The 19,902-nt window shown below is 40.8% G+C and overlaps 1 protein-coding gene across 2 annotated transcripts in view; it reads left to right on the top strand.

Moving 5' to 3' along the window:
* Positions 1-17,765, top strand: part of VPS13D (vacuolar protein sorting 13 homolog D) — a 111,897-nt gene extending 94,132 nt beyond the window's left edge. For both annotated transcript variants that reach the window (XM_075721612.1, XM_075721611.1), the window contains exons 67-69: positions 11,305-11,436; positions 15,596-15,836; positions 16,645-17,765. In XM_075721612.1, coding sequence (XP_075577727.1) covers positions 11,305-11,436; positions 15,596-15,836; positions 16,645-16,776 — 505 coding nt within the window. In that variant the 3' untranslated portion in view covers positions 16,777-17,765. The remainder of the gene's footprint in view (positions 1-11,304; positions 11,437-15,595; positions 15,837-16,644) is intronic.
* Positions 17,766-19,902: the final 2,137 nt, after the last annotated feature.

Here is a 19,902-nt window from a genome sequence, read left to right as displayed (position 1 = left end):
AGTATTAGGTTTTAGAAAAAAGCAATTACTGGCTTGCATTAAGCTATGTTTAATCATACAGAGAGCTCTTACATTTTACATATACTACATCTGATTAGCCTCTGGAGCTTATGAGCTAGACTTTGAGTAGCAGGGTCTAAGAGAGGAAAACTTGAAAACAAACACCTTACCTATTTTTAAAAAGACACTTTTTCAAGCCCAAGGGTTAAAGCTGCTGAGAGAACTCCCCTTCGCATTTTACTTCTGGGTTTTTATGCACCCTACATATTAGCAAAGAAGTTGTAGATGGCTTAAATTCCAACAGGAAGTGCTAAACCTTTTAGTTAAAACTTGTGTAGCTTCTTTTGTTTAAAGCCTTTTTGCTTTGCCATGACATGTATGTATTCCTACTGTTAAAACTGAACAAAAGCCTGGTTTAAGAAAACTGTGTGACATGTCTGTTAACATTAAAAAGGGAGAGTTTACGAGGGACTGAACTGTCACTCTAAAGACCAGCATCTATTTTGTAAGAAAGGAGGATTTTGCACTAAAGCATGTTTAACGACATCTGAGGGCAGAGGGAGAGCCTGGGTGCATTCGGAGTGTTGGTTAAGGGACAGAAAGGACGGGCACTGGAAGGGAATGTTGTGAGGGAGGACAGATGAGTGCAGATGGGGAACACTGACGTGCACCATGCTGAGTAGCCAGCCAAGCACAGAATGTGAAATTACGTTTTTCTTGAGATGTCCATTCATTACTAGCAACAAATAATTTCAAAAAGATGAATGAATACCGAGTTCTTACTGTGAGAGTCTCCACAAAACCAAAATATTTACTAGTGCCTTGGTAAGTTACAACTAGCGGCAAGTAGGTTTCCGTCGCTGGTTAAATGGTGCTGCATCAAGTGAAACTTGCCCAGCTTTTGCATTAAACAAAAGACTGCTGCTGTGGCTGGGCTCAGCACAGGAACCAGACTGAGCTTGATTTCATTGTGTACGGTAACTGGTTTGGGAAAGGTGCGCGTTTGTGAGGAAAAGGCATTATGTTGTATTAGGCCAGCCTGGTACGAAAGGAGAGCTGGCTGAAAATGGACATCGTGGGTACACCACTTGCTCACTTCCAAATGTGACACTTCTGAGGGTGTGGGGAAGCTGCAGCTTTTCGGGACAGGCAGGCGTTTGCAATAGGTAACTCATGTCTTCCAGTTAGGTTAAACCCAAGGCACCGTCCTGTAGGCCTGGCGTAGTCCATCAGAAGTTTAAGCAGTTATGAACCTCCTTCTGAAAAGAGCTGATAAATCCTTTGCTGGATTTACCACAGATTTATTCTACTTACACTTCAAGTGACTATCAAGAGGACTGCCTTTGCTGCACAAAATGGAATTCTCATACTGTGTGCCCACTTCACAGTATTTAGCTATTAACCAGCAGGAATGCATCAAGACAGGCAGAAATTTTTATTTCCTTAGGAAATACTTGTATTTCTAGAGCCTGCCTATTTTGTTTCATTATCATACATTTCAGCAAAAGCTTTTGGACACCAAGGTCAAGAAGTAAAAGGAACACCTTTATTGTGTTGTACGTTTCCTGTTTCCTAGCATTCATGTGTTTTTTAGATCCTTCCTTATTCAGAAAGCACTCTGCCAAATGATGCTGCTGTTTCAGTCTGTTGCGTGGAATAGTTTTCTTGAGTTGAAACAATTAGAGCTGCAGATTTAACTAGTCTGCAGTGGTACCTCCTAGAATGGAATTAGAGAGACTTTGAAAAAAGAAAAAAATTACGTTCATGTGTTAGCATCAGCAGAACAAACTGAAAAGTCATCAAAGACCAGGCAATAAAATATTCACAATTTCCATTCACAAATCTACTTGCTTAGAATTAGGTGGGATAAGTTGAAAGCGTATGCGCACCAGAAACGAACAAAAGCTTTATTCAAAACAGACGTGTCTGTTGGAATGTACCGGGACAAATCATCAGACTGCATTAAACCAGTCGGACTTGATCCCCAGAATTGAAAAAAAATTTAATACACATTCTGTGGGTTTTTATAATATCTTTTGGCCCTCTTACTAGTATTTTCAGTTCATAAAAATAGCAGGAAAGATGAAACTGGTGTAATGCAATAGGAATATAGCGTTTGTTTATTTACTCCTTTCCAAAGCACAGATGGCACGAACCGCTCGCCAGCGCAGTGGCTGTATGACCTCACGTCCTGAAATATCTGCGTGCTGTGCCACAGGGGTGAAGTCTGGTACAGCGGGTCTAGGGCAGCTTTCTGGGAATAAGTTTTACGAGTCTTACTAGTGATGAAGGTCAGCATAGGTATTTTCTGTACCGAAGAATAAGTACACGGGTACCTTATATTACGTGCGTGATCAGTACGAGTCCTCGTGGGTTTCCCTGTACGTATTTGTCTCCCGCACGTGTATTTGGCAGACCACCTTTCAAGCTGTCTTTCCATTGGCTTTCATTCCAGATGATTTTGCCTTGAGACCACGTTAAAGGTTTCTTTACATCCTGAATTTTGTGACCTATATTGAGAAGCAGCCTTTAGTTACCACAGTATTGAATAGAGAGTATCTGAGCGTACCCAAAGGTGGACTTTTTCCATTCTGAGACCAAATATAAAGATGTAGGAAATGCCCGTTATATACAAAATGAAAGTCCTCTCCTCTGCATGCTGCATTTCCAGCGGTTTTGTGTCTTACTAGAATTACTTCCTATGTCTTCCTCCCAAGCATAAATATCACAGCATCAGGTTCCCTGAGGTTACTCCACGTTTAAAATGGTAGAAATATTAAACCGTGCGGCTGGACAGGTAGTGCTGTTTGTACTGACAGGTTTTATTTTCAAATTAAAAGATAACAGCATTGCTTTAAAACTAGTACCGCTTCTAAGCAGTATTTTAAGCCAGATCAGCCGAGGTGTGTATTTATGTAGTAATTACAGGCTTACTTGAAAGCGAGGGACCTTGCGGCACGGTGTGTGCCAGCGTACTGCTGGGCTGTTTACCTGTTACTAGACAGAATTTTTCCTTTGCCACTACCGGTGAGGTTTTCTGTTCAGTCCTCGTCCGCAGTCTGTAGATGGGAGCCCAGGGCCTGCTGGGATGGGGTTTTACACTTGTGCTGTCCTTTTGCCCTTCCACTGAACTCTTTTCATTTCAGTCATGAGCAAACAGTCAGTGCCTGAACTAACAACCCTGCAATCCTCCAAAGCACGCCTCGCTTACAGTACCAAACAAAGGGAGGCCCGCGTGGGCCGGCCCAAGCCAAGGAATGCAGCTTCGGGGTTCTGCTCCATAAATTTAACCAGCACGACAAAAAGGAGATAATATGAGCCTTCGTGATGATCTGAAAGGGGGAGGTTTGTGTCCCATTGATTGCGGTCTGGCCTATTGCCAGGCCCCGAGCCTGACCGACAGTTGAACCATATCGTGAAGGCGTGTAATACAGCTCAAGTCTTGTACAGCAGCCAATGAGTACATATCCAGAGGGCAAAAGTTTATAAAGAGTTGAGGCTGTCCTGTTTAACCCTCTCACACTGCATGTAATATATACTGCTGCCATTCAGAAATAGTCACGTTGCTATTAAAAATGTAAACCTTCAACTTTCTTTACTTGGAAAAAAATACATGTGTGTCTGATTTCTGATGTGCAGCAGATTTATAAAGTGATCTGAGAAAAATATGTAAAACTGATCTTTTTTTTTTTTTTTTAACCAGGAAAAAAAAAAAATCCAACCCACTGTTTTTTCAGTACTACTTTATCCATAGTTAGTTACTTTTTGTTCAGAGATGTCTTCTGGGTTGTTCTACAAACTCTTTCATGCAGATGGAGCTATTTATTGCCTTGATGTCACCTCATTTAGCATGTGGCTGGTATTTTTATAGATAATTTTTTCACCTAATGTTGCTGTTAACATGTGGAACGCTCTTTATCAGTTTTGTAAGTACAGCCAGTTGATTTGAATTGTTCTTGCGACTGCTAACTTTAAAAATCAAAACAAACTTTCTGAGTAGCGCTGTGTTAGGTGAAGTTTGTGCTAGAAGACTTTGCTGTGCCTGTTGCAGCCCTAGTTGTACTGAGAAGCGTATGAAGGAGGGTCTGAAGAGGAAACGCGCGCCGTCATCACCGTTCATTTGACGTAGCTCTTCATGCATGCCTAGCAGTTCATGTCCTGGTGCTGGGCAGGGGCCCCTGGTTTGCTTTCTTCCCCAAAAAAGACTGGCTTCCTCAGGAAGACAGGAGTACAATATGGAAAGATTTCTGTTACACTCGCAGTACGGTGACCGTGTTTGCATTTACAAGATGGGCTCTGCTTGGCCACCACTGATGGGTTTTGATGGGACCATTACAAACGTGAGCACAGAAATAAGACTAACGCTCCATCTACTACGCTGCCCTGCCGGTCAGCAGACCGTATTCCGAAGTTTTAAGACCTCGCACTGTGCCCTGAGGCATAGCCATGTTAGGGCGCTGGGCACTTTAATCTTCACTGAGGCATGTTCAGCTCGTGTTTTTCCGGTAGGTCTTTGCAAGAAATCCCTGCTAAGAACCGTATCTTTTACGCTGAATCAGAAGGTGAATGGGAGCCTTTTTCCACACATTTGTGAGACAGGAAACTGTAAGGTGACAACTCTAGTCATCGCTCTGTGATCAGCACAGGAGGAGTCTGGGAGAAACTGGGAACTGAGATGGCGGTGTTAGATTGTGTTAACTTCTTCAGCTTCACGGTATCAAAGTGCTTGAAAAAGCATTCGTTAGCTGCGCAGCCATTACAGTCAGAGGTGGAGCAAGCGCCAAAGGTTGAACGCTGGTTGATGCACAGTTGTCTAGTAGGCAACCACATACAGCTTACGCAGATCTTGGATTTGTAATACGGATGGCATAAGAATGTGCCATTTGGGTAAGCACATCTGCTGCTCTGCTGGTTTTAAAGAAGTGATTCTTGATGTCTTAACTGAGCTCTTCTCGCTTCCTTTTGAACTTGGAGCCTGAGGAAGTTTTATACAATCATAAAACCAATGAGTATTTTCCGATTTTGTTCTGATCTTGTATACAAAAGAAAGGGGAAGGGGGGGAGAAGAGCTACATCTCTAAGAAGTAGGCAGGAACAGCCTACGTGATGAACAGTTGCTTCTTCAGCATGCTGTAGTTCTCCTAAAAGTATACTGGGTCAGATAAAGGTCTTCAGCATCTGAGCTGGTAGATCCCTCAAAAGAGGAGGGATTTGACTGTAAGTGGGAGGTTTTAACCCTAGGCACCATTTATTTGCATGTTTCTGCCTGAAACTAGCATTTTGGGAAAACATTTAACAAGCACAATATATTCCATGCATTTGCTGGAATAAACGGTGCATATAAGCTTCCTCAGATATGCAGTCAGCAGGGAGCTGTCTGGCTCGTGATTTTACACATTCTTGCATCTAACTGAGACGTTCTAATGCCAAATCCAACACTCAGACTGACTGTACTGCATGCGCATTTTTAACACACCTTAAAAGCATCTGTGTCTGAATTGGTGAATGAATTCCATCACAGAGCTGTGCCAAATCTCTGAGTTCAGGCATCAAGTCTCCAAGAAATTATCTGTCTGTTGGGAACTGCACCCCCAAAGCCCAACACTGGGAAGGAGGCAACTGTGCTTACCCTTTGAAATACTGCGTTACCGTCTGCCAGTAGAGTCACAACGGAACACGAAATCTAGATTGACGTAGGTTTTTCTGAAATTGGGCCCAAGGTATTTAATGTTCTCGGGTGCAGAGAATTAGCACATGAAACCAATGCTGTCTGTCCCCTTATGCTCAGGACACTCCTGCTTATCACGAGGGTTCAACATTTGAAAGAGTACAAAGTAAGTAAGTACATCAATGAGGAAAGAATCGTGGAAATAGTGGATTTTTAGTATTTTGCAAAGGTGTGATATGAAATACAGACCACATCAGAAATGGCATACATTTGTTTGCATTTTTCATCCTTATGATCCTGTTGTATGCATCATCTGTAGTTTGTTGCTGTGATGGCTGAACTTTTAGGATAGTTTTTGAGGTATACGTTGTTTAGCATTGAACTGATTCTGGCACTTCTGAGTATGCTTTACACTGTGTGCTCCCATTACACGTCTGAGACGAGTACCTGTCCTCGTTCTGCGTTTTGTGGAAATCACGTGCCTGGGATGGTGATACTTACAGAAGGCTGCAGGTGCAATTCAGTCTTGAACTCAAGCGACCATAGCAGGTATTTTAGTTGTTGCTTATTTTGTGATGGAAGATGTAAGGCGATTCCTCCTTTAACTTAGCAGATTAAGTCACTTCTTCATGTCTGAAACGCACTAAAGCCTCTTTAGACAAAGCACTCCCTGTGTTTATGAAGCAGACTTTTTCCAGAGCCAAGTAAGTAACAGGTTTGATATTATTTCTTCAAAATACTAGCAGCAATTGAATTGTTTCATAGGCTTATATTACCTGCCAATTTTCCTTTGTTTGAACTAAGGTTGTTTTATAATTATTTCAAGGGGATAAAAATTGTTCCCAGGTTGAAAGTCAGTATGCCAAGTTACAGCCCAGAGCAGGCTTTTATCAATAAATTTTATGCAAACCTGAAAAAACAAGTTTACAATGGAAACATTGACAGAATTTGAGCTATACCAGAACCAGTAAGTTACTGTTTTAAATGAGTTGGAATGATGAGGTTGTTAAACTGGAACACCTTTATGAATGCGACACATTGATGACAGTTGCTGGAAGATTTGGCAGCAAGAACTGGGCCTAGCTTAAGAAAATTATTGCTGGAGTGTGGGGGAGAGCCCCATGGGCAGAGAGATCTCTTTGGAGGGCCTCCACGGCTGCTTGGCACACCAGCGTTGGTCAGCTCGAATGGACCCGGGGCTTTGGTGACAGGCAGGCAGTACGGCAGGCAGAGTCGCTGTGAAGAGCCTCTTCCATTAAATAGTGGCTTCAGATGCCAGAATTGCATCTCCCTGCACTTAGAGCTGTTGTTTGTGCAGGGTTCGGGGTGTCCTTGCACTCTTCCAGTTACAGATCAAAATCCGTATACTTGCTCAAGTTGGGCTTTTTGAACAGATTTGTAGTTGCCAGTGCTGCTCTCTTACCCAGAGAACAGATTAGAAATGCCACAGATACACATTTTAAATGAAAAGCTGCAGCGATTGCTGTGTCAGTCATAGGGTTTTTCCTTGTTGCTTTTTTCCTCTCAGGAGAAGTTGCTGAATTTCCTGAAGTTGCTGAATTTCCTAAAGTTGCTTTGTTCTGAATAATAATTCTGGGTGTGATACTGAGGAACCCGAAAGATGTAATAGCAAAAACACACACACTTTTATTTGTATACAGTTCCGGAAGTGTGACATTTTGTTTTCACAGACTAGCGTCTGTTGATATAAAAGTTTTATACCTTCTGATTTCTATTTTTTTTAATGTTTTTGTCAAAGCAATCTAGATACCCTTCAAGGAAATTTTTTATGTCCAGAAGGCACTCAAAGATGAGTAACAGTTACTGTTCTCAAAAACACTGTGTGTGTATGCACCCCAGCAAGAATCACATCCCCATACCTGATTAACGTAAACCTGATAGGGTACCTCATAGGGTACTCATAGAGTAGCGAAGGAACAAGGATAAAAGTAATTCTGCAAAATGTGTGATGTCTCTTGCAGCGTTTTTTCAATCTGAGTTGGTAAATAATTATGACCAATAGCACCTGAACAACTTCCTTACATCAGTGGGCCAGAGATCTGTTCAATTACAAAACTTCTGGCTTAAAACTGGTCAACTGAATCACAAGAAGTCTGTGAACTGTTAAGCAAAAGCCAACCAATTAACACTGTTAACTGTTTTCAGTGTGCACACAGTCATCTGAAATGAGATTCTCCAGTGTTCAGCTTTGTCTGAACAGCGAAGAACTGGAGTGTGTGCCTCAACCTTCTGACACCATTTCCAATCTCTTTGTGTCTTCATTCAGCAGCACTCCTCCCTGCTGTGACTAGTAGACGTGAGGGCATTTCTGTCTTGTATTGCCTTTGTGTGCTTATTAAAAAAGAATCAGCAAATCTGTTGAGTGCATGTTTAATGTAACACAGATGTGGGCACACCACCGTTCATTCTGCTTTACAAATCTTCAGCTTTTTGTATTTCATCAGCGTTGCTTATTATTTACAGAATGTAACTTGAGACAGTAGAACAAACTTTTAGATTAAAAAAATGAAGCCGTGTGGAATGTTTTTAGCTGTCCAGACCAAACAGACCAGTTTGCCAAGGGGCTGGTGGACTAAATCACTGCAATTTATGCTAGCTGTAGTGGCACTTGGTTGAAAAGCAACTGACCTTCTTAACACCAAGATGAGAATTCTCTTTTATCACCAGGATGAACGTTTTGGCATGGAGGAGCAGTGGGGACAGTAAGCACTGTACTCTTTAAGTACTTCTTCCATTTAAAAGCAAAACCAAAACCTAAAAACAACCCGCAACCAAACCCACAACTTGGAAATTGCCAAGCCTACTAGGAATTCATTGTGGCGCCTAGTACTTTCTCTCTGACCTGCTTCGAAGCCAGACATTAGAAACCAGTGTTCGCTGATGTTCCAGTTTCTATGGAATAGGTCGGATTAAAAGGCCCTATTCTTTCCTCAGTTTTACAGTAGTCTTGCTTGCAATGCTTCCGATACCTGTCCTCACAGTAGTACAGAGTATTAGAGAAAACGGCACAGTCGAATGTTTACCTGAAAGATGGTTAATGTAAAAACCATTATGCAGTGGTATTGCTCACCCCCATATGGATGGTTATCTAACTTTCCTGAATGTGTAACAGGAAGGTGTCTAAGTTATTGATTAGGCAATAGTTAATTAAAAACTGTACATTACGCTTCAGACATTCAGTCTTTAAACTTGTCAGTAGAAGCTACAGGTGCTGTAGAGAGGTTTAACAGCCAATGGGGGCTGCTTCGATAAGTGAAATTTTGTCATTTTACTGCTTTTGGAAGCTAGGAAGTAGGACAAACAGCAAGACGTGAATTACACTGGTTGGCACCCTTTAATTTCTTTGGAAGTTTGCCTCAACATTCTGCATTTCATGGAGGCAAACGCATACTTTTTGTTTACTACTTTGTAAGAATCTAATAGGTAAAAACAGGCACTTATTTCTTCACCTTTGGTGTAGGCTCAGAAAGATAACAATCCTGTCACGTAACTGTACCTGGTACAGATGAATCCTGTTTATATCTAAAAAATTGAAGGGGCAGGAGAGGTGACTTGCTCCAGAGTTGTAGTATTTAATAGTGAAGTTCTAACCACTGCATACAGGTGTTACTCAATGGAATAATTTTAAGTGGTACATAGCTTGTGGAAGTCATCTGTTTACCTAGTGCTTAGGTTATTCTGATTCAGAGAAATGCCACTAATGGAAGGATACAGTATAAGGCATTGCACTTTTTGCAGATGAGGAAAACTGAGTACCTCTTTGTGCCAAATGGCAATCTTCATACTGGCATTTTTAGCTTGGATGCGTAACACTGTAATTAACTAATGAACATCTAACCAAAACTGAAAGCTGTGCAGTGGGACACGTAAAGCAGTGAGAACATGTGTCAGCAGAGGTAAAACTGAAAATTTGACTGGTAACATTTTACTGGCACTATTAATGACAACATTTGTTACGGTTTCTTAAGCCCCTGCTCTGTTTTGCATTCTTTAGTTGGAGAATTTCCACTCTTCATTTCATCCTCCCTGCTGACAAACTGACTTTCCATCTTGGCGTAACCATAGTTCAGCTGAAGTGAAGTCAAGAGCTTTTTGTCTTTCCTGAAGTTTCTCTCAAAGAGGATCAGTGATAAGCACTACTTCTGAGCCACTGTAATTTATTACGCAGGTCAGGGATGTAATAATCTCATTAACAAAACCAGAACTTACCAGATAGTCATAATGTATTACGAATAGAAATTGGCTGATGTTTTTCTCTGCTGTGCTGGAAAGCCAGTATCTTTGGCTTCTATACCTTGTTTGCAAAATACATTGTTGATACCAGGCAGAGCAAGGGTAGCCAAAACACGCTGAGAGGCCAGTCACCCACCAGGAGAGCAGCAAAGACGATACAGAGTCGTGAATGACACGGAAGAGATTCTGTTCCCATAACACTTACTGCCGCCAAGAAGGGAAGGGGCAAAAAACCATGCCTGTCACCATTAAAAGGCAAGGGTGTCAAAGACTCTAAGGAAAACAGATTTTAAAAGGGCGCATGGGTTTCAAGCCTGGGACAGAACTGCTGAAAGGGAAAGGTAACAAAGAAACAAGGCTCCAGAGAAAACATCTGCAGAAAGCAAAGCTTAGAAGGCAAGTACTCTTGTGTGCTATTGCCAAGCAGCTTAAAAAGAAAACACGTGGTTACATGGGATATTTTTCCTGTCTTTTGATCAAAAAGGATAGAAGCAGTTCATTGTACAGGATCTTTACAAAGCATCAAGATGGGAAGTAGAGAGCACTAATCAAAAATGGTGCATTTGGCTTGGAAAATTACTAACAGGAGTAGCCTGAGATATGAAAAAGCGTGCAGCAGACCCAGAGTGATGCTGTGGAAAGGACAGAGAATAAAGCAGGGCTAGGCAGCCTGTAACACAATTCTTCAGGGGCAGGGCGTTCCAAAAGCTTAAAGGAATTCAGAATATTATTTTTTAACAAAATACTGCTAAGGGAGGAACCTAGCCTGCAGTTCTTTAGCACTGTAGCCAGTATCAACCTCTGTTATCTGTTAGGCCACGCATGTCTGTCTTTTATTGTAATTTTTTAACAGACGATCAAGAAAGGTAAAGTCTGCTAAACCCTTCTACGGAAACTCTAATTAACCATGGATTTTTCTTTTGTCTTAACTGCATGTTCCTATTTCCTTAACCCTTCAAACTACTGACACTGTCCATCACGGTGAGCTCTGTCTAGGTTGATGCACTCTGATTTTCTGTAGAGAAGTGAGAAGAAACAGTCAAATCGGTACAACTCTGCTGATAGACAGATCCCAAAATCTGCAAGCAGTATACTCAGTTTAGGTTGCTTCTTCCTATTAATTTAGCACACTGCCCCTTAATTGTAGAGGAGAACTGGGAGACGTTTGTTTGAAATGTAGAACTGTAGGAACAGACACCATGTCTTCCAGATCAAGTATTACAGAATCTATATGCCATATTTGTGAAGACCTTGTATTTTTAAAGGCTTTGTCACACCTCATATTTCAAAATAAATCAAACTTTGTGCGTTGACAGGTTTAAGTGGAAGGAAGAGCGCTGCTGTTGCACTAAATCGTTTTTCTGCATCTATTTCGCATGTAGGACACAAGCGGAGAGAGTGAGAAAGCCACGCTGCTGTAGAGGGCCTCAAGGGCTCTTGCCCCGCTATTTAGAAAGTCAAGCAGAAGGACAAGAACAGCTGTTCAAACTGACCGACAACATCCAAGATGAGTTGTAAGTACTGACACTTTAAGTAGTTCTGTTTGCTGCCATTGTATCTTCACGTCTTTGGGGAAGAGGGACTAAAACCGCTTTACACGCGCACGCCCGTTTCGTTTGTTTTCTCTCGGTGCCCCTTAGCAGCCCAGCGTGAGCACCTGATGACTCCCACAGCGGCCTGCCCGCTGCCTGTACACAAACATCACTGCGGGTGCCACAGGCTCCTTCGGTGCGCTTGTGGCTAACTGCCATCGATGGCACGTCACATACAGGCTGTGGAAGAATCGGAGCCTTGGTTTGTTGACTCCTGCTCCTATTAAGGTCCCTGGGCTCCTTCTGTCATTACAAAAGATGAAATCTCAGGAAGTTTCTAAGTAATCGCTGGTCCCTTAAACACACGTAAGGCATGTCCAACCCTCCCCCCTCTGTGTACGGGCAGAACTAGTCTCTCTGCCCTTATCTGTCCCTTCTTGTCTGGTTCCCGCAGCCCAAAGCCCAGGAGAGTGGCCAGTGATTCTGTGACAGCCGGACATGAACCACCGCTGACCTGCATGGAGCGCAGGTGGCTCTGGTTTACATGTGAGAAGCGAACCGGGATGCCTGTGGTACATGTTATTCCTAAGCTACGGCTGTTAACAGCTAATGATCAGAATAACCTGCAATTTTTTTTTTTCCCCCTAGAAAAGTCAATACTGAGTATTTTGCATGGGTAACACGCTACAGGCGCATCTACATTTGAATGCCCTGGATGGGGGTTCATGAAAGCAAGTGGAAAGAGTGTACGAATGTTCTTAGTGGTCAGGTTTGAGAGTATGAAAAAAAGGGCACAGGGCACACAGAGTGAACGCATGGAAAGATACCTGTGCATTTGTTTCTACAGATGTCAGTTTGTTGGGGTCTTCAGGCGCAATTCATTACTGAACCCGATCTCTGCCACAGTTACCTGAACAGCTGTTTTCAGTGGCGAGTGTGAGATACTGTGTTTTGCATCTATTCTCCACAGAGTATCTGCCAAGGCAAAGTAGTGACAACTGTTGATGGTGAAGCTCGTAGAGGGAGGTACCAATTCAGCAGGATCTCTTAATTTCACCAGTGCCAGCAGTCAGGCTCTGAAAGCCATGTGCCACTCTAGATTCGACCTTCACCTGCCTGTGAGGAAGAGTTTGTACTCTGCCACTTGCTTGCGGCCCTGGGATCTTACACTCTTGTTACCCTGTTTTCATCTCATTTGAGGGTCTTTACGCATATACAGTCTGGCTCTTAGCTAGGGAGAATTGAAAGAGCAATCTGTGACCAAAAAAAAATTGTCAACTCTTTGCAAGTGTACCCCTAAGCACATCAGTGGGCTTTTGTCATTGAGTCACACTGTTCATTCACTGTGACTTTCACCATTAGGAGCATCATTCAACAAGAAAACAGTGTTTCTTGTCATGGAAAATAAGTACAAAATTATGCCTCTGACTTTTATCCCAGTATCATAATCAGAAACACATTTAAAGACCTGATTATTTGCATATTTTCCTTCAGAGTTAAATCCATAAAAGGGGGTTTAATACCTTGCTCTACTGTTCTAACTAAATGTTTCCACATTTTTTCCAGTTAGGCTCACTGTTGCACTTCTGGAAAATATTGTGTAATTACTTCCTGATGTTGTTAAAAAAACCACAAATTCTCCAGAGATCTGGTTGCTTCTACTTTGTTCTACTGGATCATGTTTCATTTAATTTTTCGTTTTATTAATTTGAGATCTTTTTACTAGTGTAGAAGTATGGGGTTAAAAAAAAAATAGTAGTATCTTGAAGCAGTACCTTAAAAGGTTAAATACCGTTTTTGAGTACTAGACACAAAGAAGAAAGTAACAGTTGGCAAGAGAAAATGGGTAATGATGCATGACTCAAACTTAGAACAAAATGTAGAGCTTGAACTACAAATTAGCTAATGTTTCTGTGCTTCACCATTAAATCACTGACCTCTGTTTCCATTCCTCAAAATATATACATGACACCAGTAAAAATCTTGTATGGAAAATTAAGGTACATAATCTGTTGTTCTTATGGAGAAAATACAACCCCATAGTCTGAGTACCCAGTTGCTTCCACTGAACTTTATAGTAGCTTTTAGTGCTTCAGTTCTCTCCATGGATGTCCCCCATATAGCAAGCTGTAATACCATACATCAGGAAAACAGCTGTTCCTCTTTTGTGGGGATACAAAACCTTCTCAAGTTTCTCAGCTTTGCTGTGACGATTGCTGAGGACAGTGATACAGTATTCGGGGTTTCTGATAATCGCCTTTTAATCTTCCTTCCCTGCTGGAAAAGCAGCAAAGAAAGCCAATGTGCCAGCAAGTTTCCTCTGGTTTTGCTTCCAGTGGAAGTCTGACCCGAGACAAAGCTAGGATCTCTGTAAAATACTGTACTTGCTTTCATGTGCCTGTCCTAAGGAACCAGACTGTTATTCTGCAGGCTATAACGCCGCTCTATTTTAAAAATTAAGTTTTCTATGACACTTCATAAAAAATAACCACTCTCCGTCCTACTTATTTCAAAGACAGAACCTTACGCCGAAGTGTTTGAACTCTGATGGAAAACTGAGGGGCAACTGCTAGTTTTAGTAACTGTGTTAACACTGTCTTTCATCTAGGTTTTTCTTAAGCTTGAAATACACATTTTTGTCCATTTTGTTTTACTTAAAAGGAACACTATTCAATTATCCTATCCTGTAGTTTTATCCAAGGTTATAGCTGGGTGAAGTACATTACAGGCCTTTTTTTAATTAGAATGGCTGTGCTCTTCTCAGCACTTGAATGTTGTTAACTTGAGTAAGTGCGTATGCCTTTCTCGAGTTCATGGAAGCAAGGGCATTTGTCAGCTGACATGGATGGGAGGCATAGGGCAGGGAGAAGACAAGTTCAGTGCAGAATACCATCTTTCAGAGGATTAGTAATAGAAAATTACTGGAATTACTCTTTTATACCACAAAAAGAAACTGTGATCTAACCTCTTGAAATATTTCTGGCTATTAAAATTCCATTTATAGCTATGGGTTTATTTGGATATAGCTCAGAGTAATTTGGGCAAAGTGCTACTTAAATGGTAGAGCTGACTAGTTTTGGAGATGGTAAGCTTTTCTGACCAGCCAAAAACTTAGTACTGACAGTCTTCATTGCTTTCAAAGACAGTGCAGTATTTTGCGGAATGTATTGGGACAAGAGCAGACAGATTTGTGCAAGCAACAGTTCAGAAAATAGTCATTTTGAACCTACCTGACAGCAGGAGAATCTTAGTTTTGCAGATCTGCTTCTACTGCTGTGGGTTGTTGACAGAGCAGCATTACTCTTATCTAGCACTCGTTCTCAGTTACGATTTCATATTTGATTTGCTGAACTTTTCAGCATTTTAAAAAAACCCAGTAATGAGATTCATTTCAGTAGTAAATCAGAAGCGGGGGAGAAGCATTTGTGTGTGAAATATCTATTTCACTTTTGCATTCCTTACTGTTACTTTTTTTACACATCAACCTTTTCAGCCATCAGAATGCTCAATATTCTTAACTCAGTCTTTTCTACCTCTACTATTCATCACTCAGACTAAGCTCTCTGGGGAAACCTGCTTGCTGCTTAACCTTTCACCCCAGTGTTAAACAGCTAATTTCTCTTTTCTAGCTACTGATCCAGGCAGCAGGTTAAACTTGTTTTTTGTTTTTAAAGGCAAGGGAGGCGTGTGGTAAAAGGAAGCACAGTAGGTTTACAGTGTGCAGAAGGATAATGCTCTTGTCATAAATGTCTGCAAACCTTTCACATATCAGCAATGGAACTGAAGTTAGTTACAATTAAACTTCAGTATTAGGACTTGCAGTGTTCCAATGCAAGGAAATTACCCTTCTTAAGCCTCGTTAAAGGATATTTTTATATGCCCTTTTAATGTCCAAAGCTAGAAGCCAGGCATTTAGTGGTAATATTTGATTTACAGCGTGATCTTTTTTAACTGGGTGAGAGGGTACTTCATCAGCTTGGTTTTTAGAACAGTTTAAATTAAATACAGATGAATTGTACATGTTACATTATTGATTTTTCTGAAAGACTTCTAAAGGTCGTTCAAAACATAACAGGTGAAGACATTTGTTAGTTTACTATTTTCAGCTTCAAGTGAGTAATTTTTCTTTCCTTCTTTGCAGCTTCATAGCAGTGGAGAACATAGACAGCTACTGTGTTCTCATTTCGTCTAAAGCTGTTTATTTCCTGAAGAGTGGTGATTACACAGACCGCGAGGCCATCTTCCTAGAAGTCAAGTATGATGATCTCTACCACTGCCTTGTTTCAAAAGACCATGGGAACGTGTATATACAGTTGACGAAGAAAGCTGTTAATACAAGTAGTGGTGTAGCAATGCCAGGCCCATCACAACAAAAACCAATGGTAAGGATCTAGCACCTATTGTTTCATTCATGCAGGGGTTTCTTTTCCCCTTTGTGCATGTACTGGTGCTGAACGTGTTTGCAGTCATTAGCGTTTGGTTTCCTGTGCTGCATAACAATGAAAACTTTGTTCTGTCAGCAGTGACAATAGCTGCTGCCGAAAAGGTTTAGGTGACAGCAGAACTTGCTCCCTAAACTCCTGAGAAAAGCTGAAGGCAAAATCCTGCAGGCAGAAGAGTTACAGTAGGAAGTGTGTATTTACCTGGAAACGGCTTCTAACTCTACAGTACATACATGAAACAAGCACTGTGCTATTTACTCTAGTCTTCTCTTCCTCTATACATAGTATTTTTTTACTGAGGTATTTTTTTACTGTATCTGAGATTAGAAGGAGTGTTTATGTCATGCATGTAAAAGTTAATCAGAACTCTCACTTCTAAAACCCATTACAGGGAGGTTTTTGCTTCATTACAGTAGTTGCTCAGGGGTCTGTTTTACAGACACGGTTACAAGCTCACCCCTGACCCAAGTCAGTTTACATTCCAAACAGACAAGCCAGATAAAAGGTAGGAGGGGAAGCAAAGGAAGTAACTTCAGAAGTACCTATCGCTATTTACCTGTGTCTCCCTCTCTCACTTCTTCCTTACTGCAGCCTCAGCATGGAGAAGGGATCTCCACTGAAACATTACTGTTCCTTACAGGAGACTTCAAACCTAATCCCTTCAGTTAGTCAAGTAATAAAAAATAAATATATTCTGCTTTAGACAATAGCAGTACCACATTATGAAAAATGACATTTCTTTTTGCAGGTGAAAGTGAAATCTGAAGTTCTTGCAGTAAAGCTATCTCAAGAAATAAACTATGCAAAGAGCCTTTATTATGAACAACAGCTTATGTTAAGACTCAGTGAAAATCAAGAACAATTAGAGCTGGACTCTTGAAACCTCTTCCTTACTGCCAGAATGAATTGCAAGTATCAGTCTGGAGCCAATGGTATTCTGTAACTAGAGACACTACTACATGGGAAGGAAATAAATGCAATTTTAGTATTTAGCTAAATGAAATCATTGTGCATAAGAAAACAAGTGAGGTGGGCTTTTTTTTTTTTTTTTAAATTAGTTGTATAACAAAGATATAGCTGAAACGCATTTGGTTCTAGAAGAAGCCCTGTATTTTGCTAACATGTATATATGTAAAAGTGTTTCATGTAAATAAGAGACCAGGGTGTTGGTATAAATAGACGTCTGTTTACTGTGTAAAGAAATTAAAGGAGCTATACTGAGTCTTACTGCACTACCTGAAACTAGCCATCCTCTCTCTTTTTTCTTGAGAAAGCTGATTTTCACAGTGCAGGAATGTAGACAAACGTTTAAAAATTAAAATAAAATTAGGGGTTAACTGCAGCTGTTGGAGCACAGCTGTTCTGCAGTTTGGAGCTTTAACACTGTGATTAGGGTGCATTGTTTGGGGTTGGTTGTTGGGTGTTTCATTTTTTTTCTTAAATCACTAGTACAGCTAAATGCATGTATACCTAGTGTTCCACTGAAATTTCATCCTCGTTTTTAACAAAAAAAGCTGCATTTTGTTACAAATACTGTGGTGCGGACTCACTAATTCAATTACATTTTCAAAATATTAGAAAACAAGAAGCTGATTCTGTTCTGAATACAGCACTCAAACCTAGTAACGTCTGCACCTCTTAAGGGCCCTACTTCTAAGTTGTTTTTAAAAGAGTTGCCTTGGCAATTGAAATCTTTAACTCCAGTTTTTCCCTTCTCTTGGATTAAGTGTATATAGTTGGCTGGTTAGTGTGGAATTCTGCTAGCATTAGAGATGCCAGGGGGCGGGGGGAGAGGAAATCACTGCATCATTTGTCTTCATGACAGCCTCTTCAAAATTAAACTTTTTGAAATAATAAAAATAACATGCTTTTTCACATGTTGTACATAAAGTCAGTATTTGTCTCATCAACATTAACCAAGCTGAAGATTGAGGAACGAGTGTACTTATATACCTTCATTCACAGCAACTAGGAAATCTCGTTTTCATGTTTGCTCCCTGGAGATAGTTCAGCAACCGTGCTGAACGTCTGCATGCACACGGTGTTTTGCTGGGCAAGGTTCAAGCGTGAATACACAACTTTCCTAAAACTGCTGAGTAAGCTACATTCTAAAAGCATTATTTTGTAAACCTTTGACTCAAAGTAAGGAGCCCACTATAGCTTTACTTTCAACTTAGTTTACCTTTTAATATCCTTTCATAAAGGCATACGGGAGTATTTTTAAACCAAAGGTTAGAATTAAACCAATTCTCAACTCCTGTAAAGTGAAAGGCAGAGAATTATTGTCTAAGGAGAAAATGTGGTATCAGTGGATGTGTGTATGGTCTGGAAATCAAAATCCATAAAGTCCATTATGCAAATGAAACTGATTTAAGGCATCACTTCTGCATATTTCTCTGGATAATTTTTAAGTAAAATACAGAATTCAACAAGTGCATTGGCTCAACAGTGCTTTAACATGTCAGTCCTGCTGGACTCTGCTACCAGGACTCCCTGCTTCTCTCCCCTGTAAAATTCTTTTTTAACGCAGCAAATATCTAGCTGCTAAAGATGGTAAGTAGACGGGGCAAGAAAATAAAAAGTAGTTCACAGCTCTGTGTTGAGAATTTACTGGAGAATGGCTTGAATACGTAAAGGTTTGTAACAATTACGTAAGGAGCTGAGGTGCAAACACCTGAAAAGTAGTTTGATAGTACACCCTTTGAGTTACCTGAACTCAGGGAGCCACAGTAGATAATGGATCTAATTTGTGTATTTGTTTCTTTCTTTTGGACTGTGCTTAACCTGTTCTTTTGACTGTTGATAATGATTAAACGGAACATGATTTAAACCTTTGAAAAGTGTACCCACTAGCCTAGATGCGTATGAGTACCATTGGACCACCACTGGCTTAGGTTGTGCCGGTACGTTACAATACTGCTCCTGATACTGTGCAACTCTTGAGTACGGTGGCTGAAGTGGCTCCCTCGTCTATAGATAGGGCAACGTTTTCTCTTAAAGGTACGCACACAGTGCTGATTACAAGGAGTGATGTGCAGACATAGCTGAAAGCAGCATATTGCCTCATTTAGCACTCCAAAACAAATTGAACCAAACTTTGTTCTTTTAGAAGTGCAAATGATGTTATTTATTGCTCTAACCCAACTATTTTTATATAATTTCAGAACCCTTACTGTGAACTTCCTATTGCTATTGGCACTACTAACGTTATTACTCAGTGAATAAATATAACTTTCAGATTCCAGGAGTCATACTCAAAAATAGTTTACAGAGGATGTGGAAAGTAAGTGCAAGGCTCCAGCTTTCACTTATTTCTTAAGAACTCAAACACAAGCTGTAAGCAGACATATTAAGATAACATAATAGTTCCATTTACCAAATTCTGCAGAGTCTTCAGATTCTGAGCCTTATGAAGACAGTGTGCTTACCACGCTTAGCCGGGTTCCACTGGAGGAGGTATGACCACTGCAGCCATGAAAGCAGGTTCAGTCTTCAACTTTCAGAAGCTGGGGAGGAAAAAATTCACTGATGAGAGCCAATAACACAGCTTTCTCCCCTGCCCACTGTCTTCTTAGCACACAGCCAGTACAACTCGGGCAAGACAATGCTTTTTCATGCCTTGTTGCTCAAGTCTTTATAAAAAGCTGTTCACCTTCACAGTCTCATAAACATTAAATAACACATCAACAATGCAGGTAGTATTTCAAAAACCCTATAACCCATGCAGTGATGTGCTGAGGTAGAAATAACTTTGCTTCAGCCTGTTAGCTTTGATTTTACCGATATTTTGCTGAGAACTGTACAACTTGTTCTCTGCCTACCCTGACCAAGTTTTGTTTTCTTGCTGGAGTTGCTACTGAAGAAATGTAAAATAAATATTATTGACCTAAGAGTTATTTTACCATAATCCTGGAGAAGTGCAATAAATTGATTCCACCCACACTCTTTGCGTGCCCTTGCTTGCAAAACCACTGATTATGTGCAGGAACAGAAACTGACTGGAGAG

This window comes from Pelecanus crispus, chromosome 15, assembly GCF_030463565.1.
Source record: "Pelecanus crispus isolate bPelCri1 chromosome 15, bPelCri1.pri, whole genome shotgun sequence".
Classification (NCBI taxonomy): Eukaryota; Metazoa; Chordata; class Aves; order Pelecaniformes; family Pelecanidae; genus Pelecanus; species Pelecanus crispus.
This window is presented reverse-complemented; position numbering and strand designations above follow the sequence as displayed.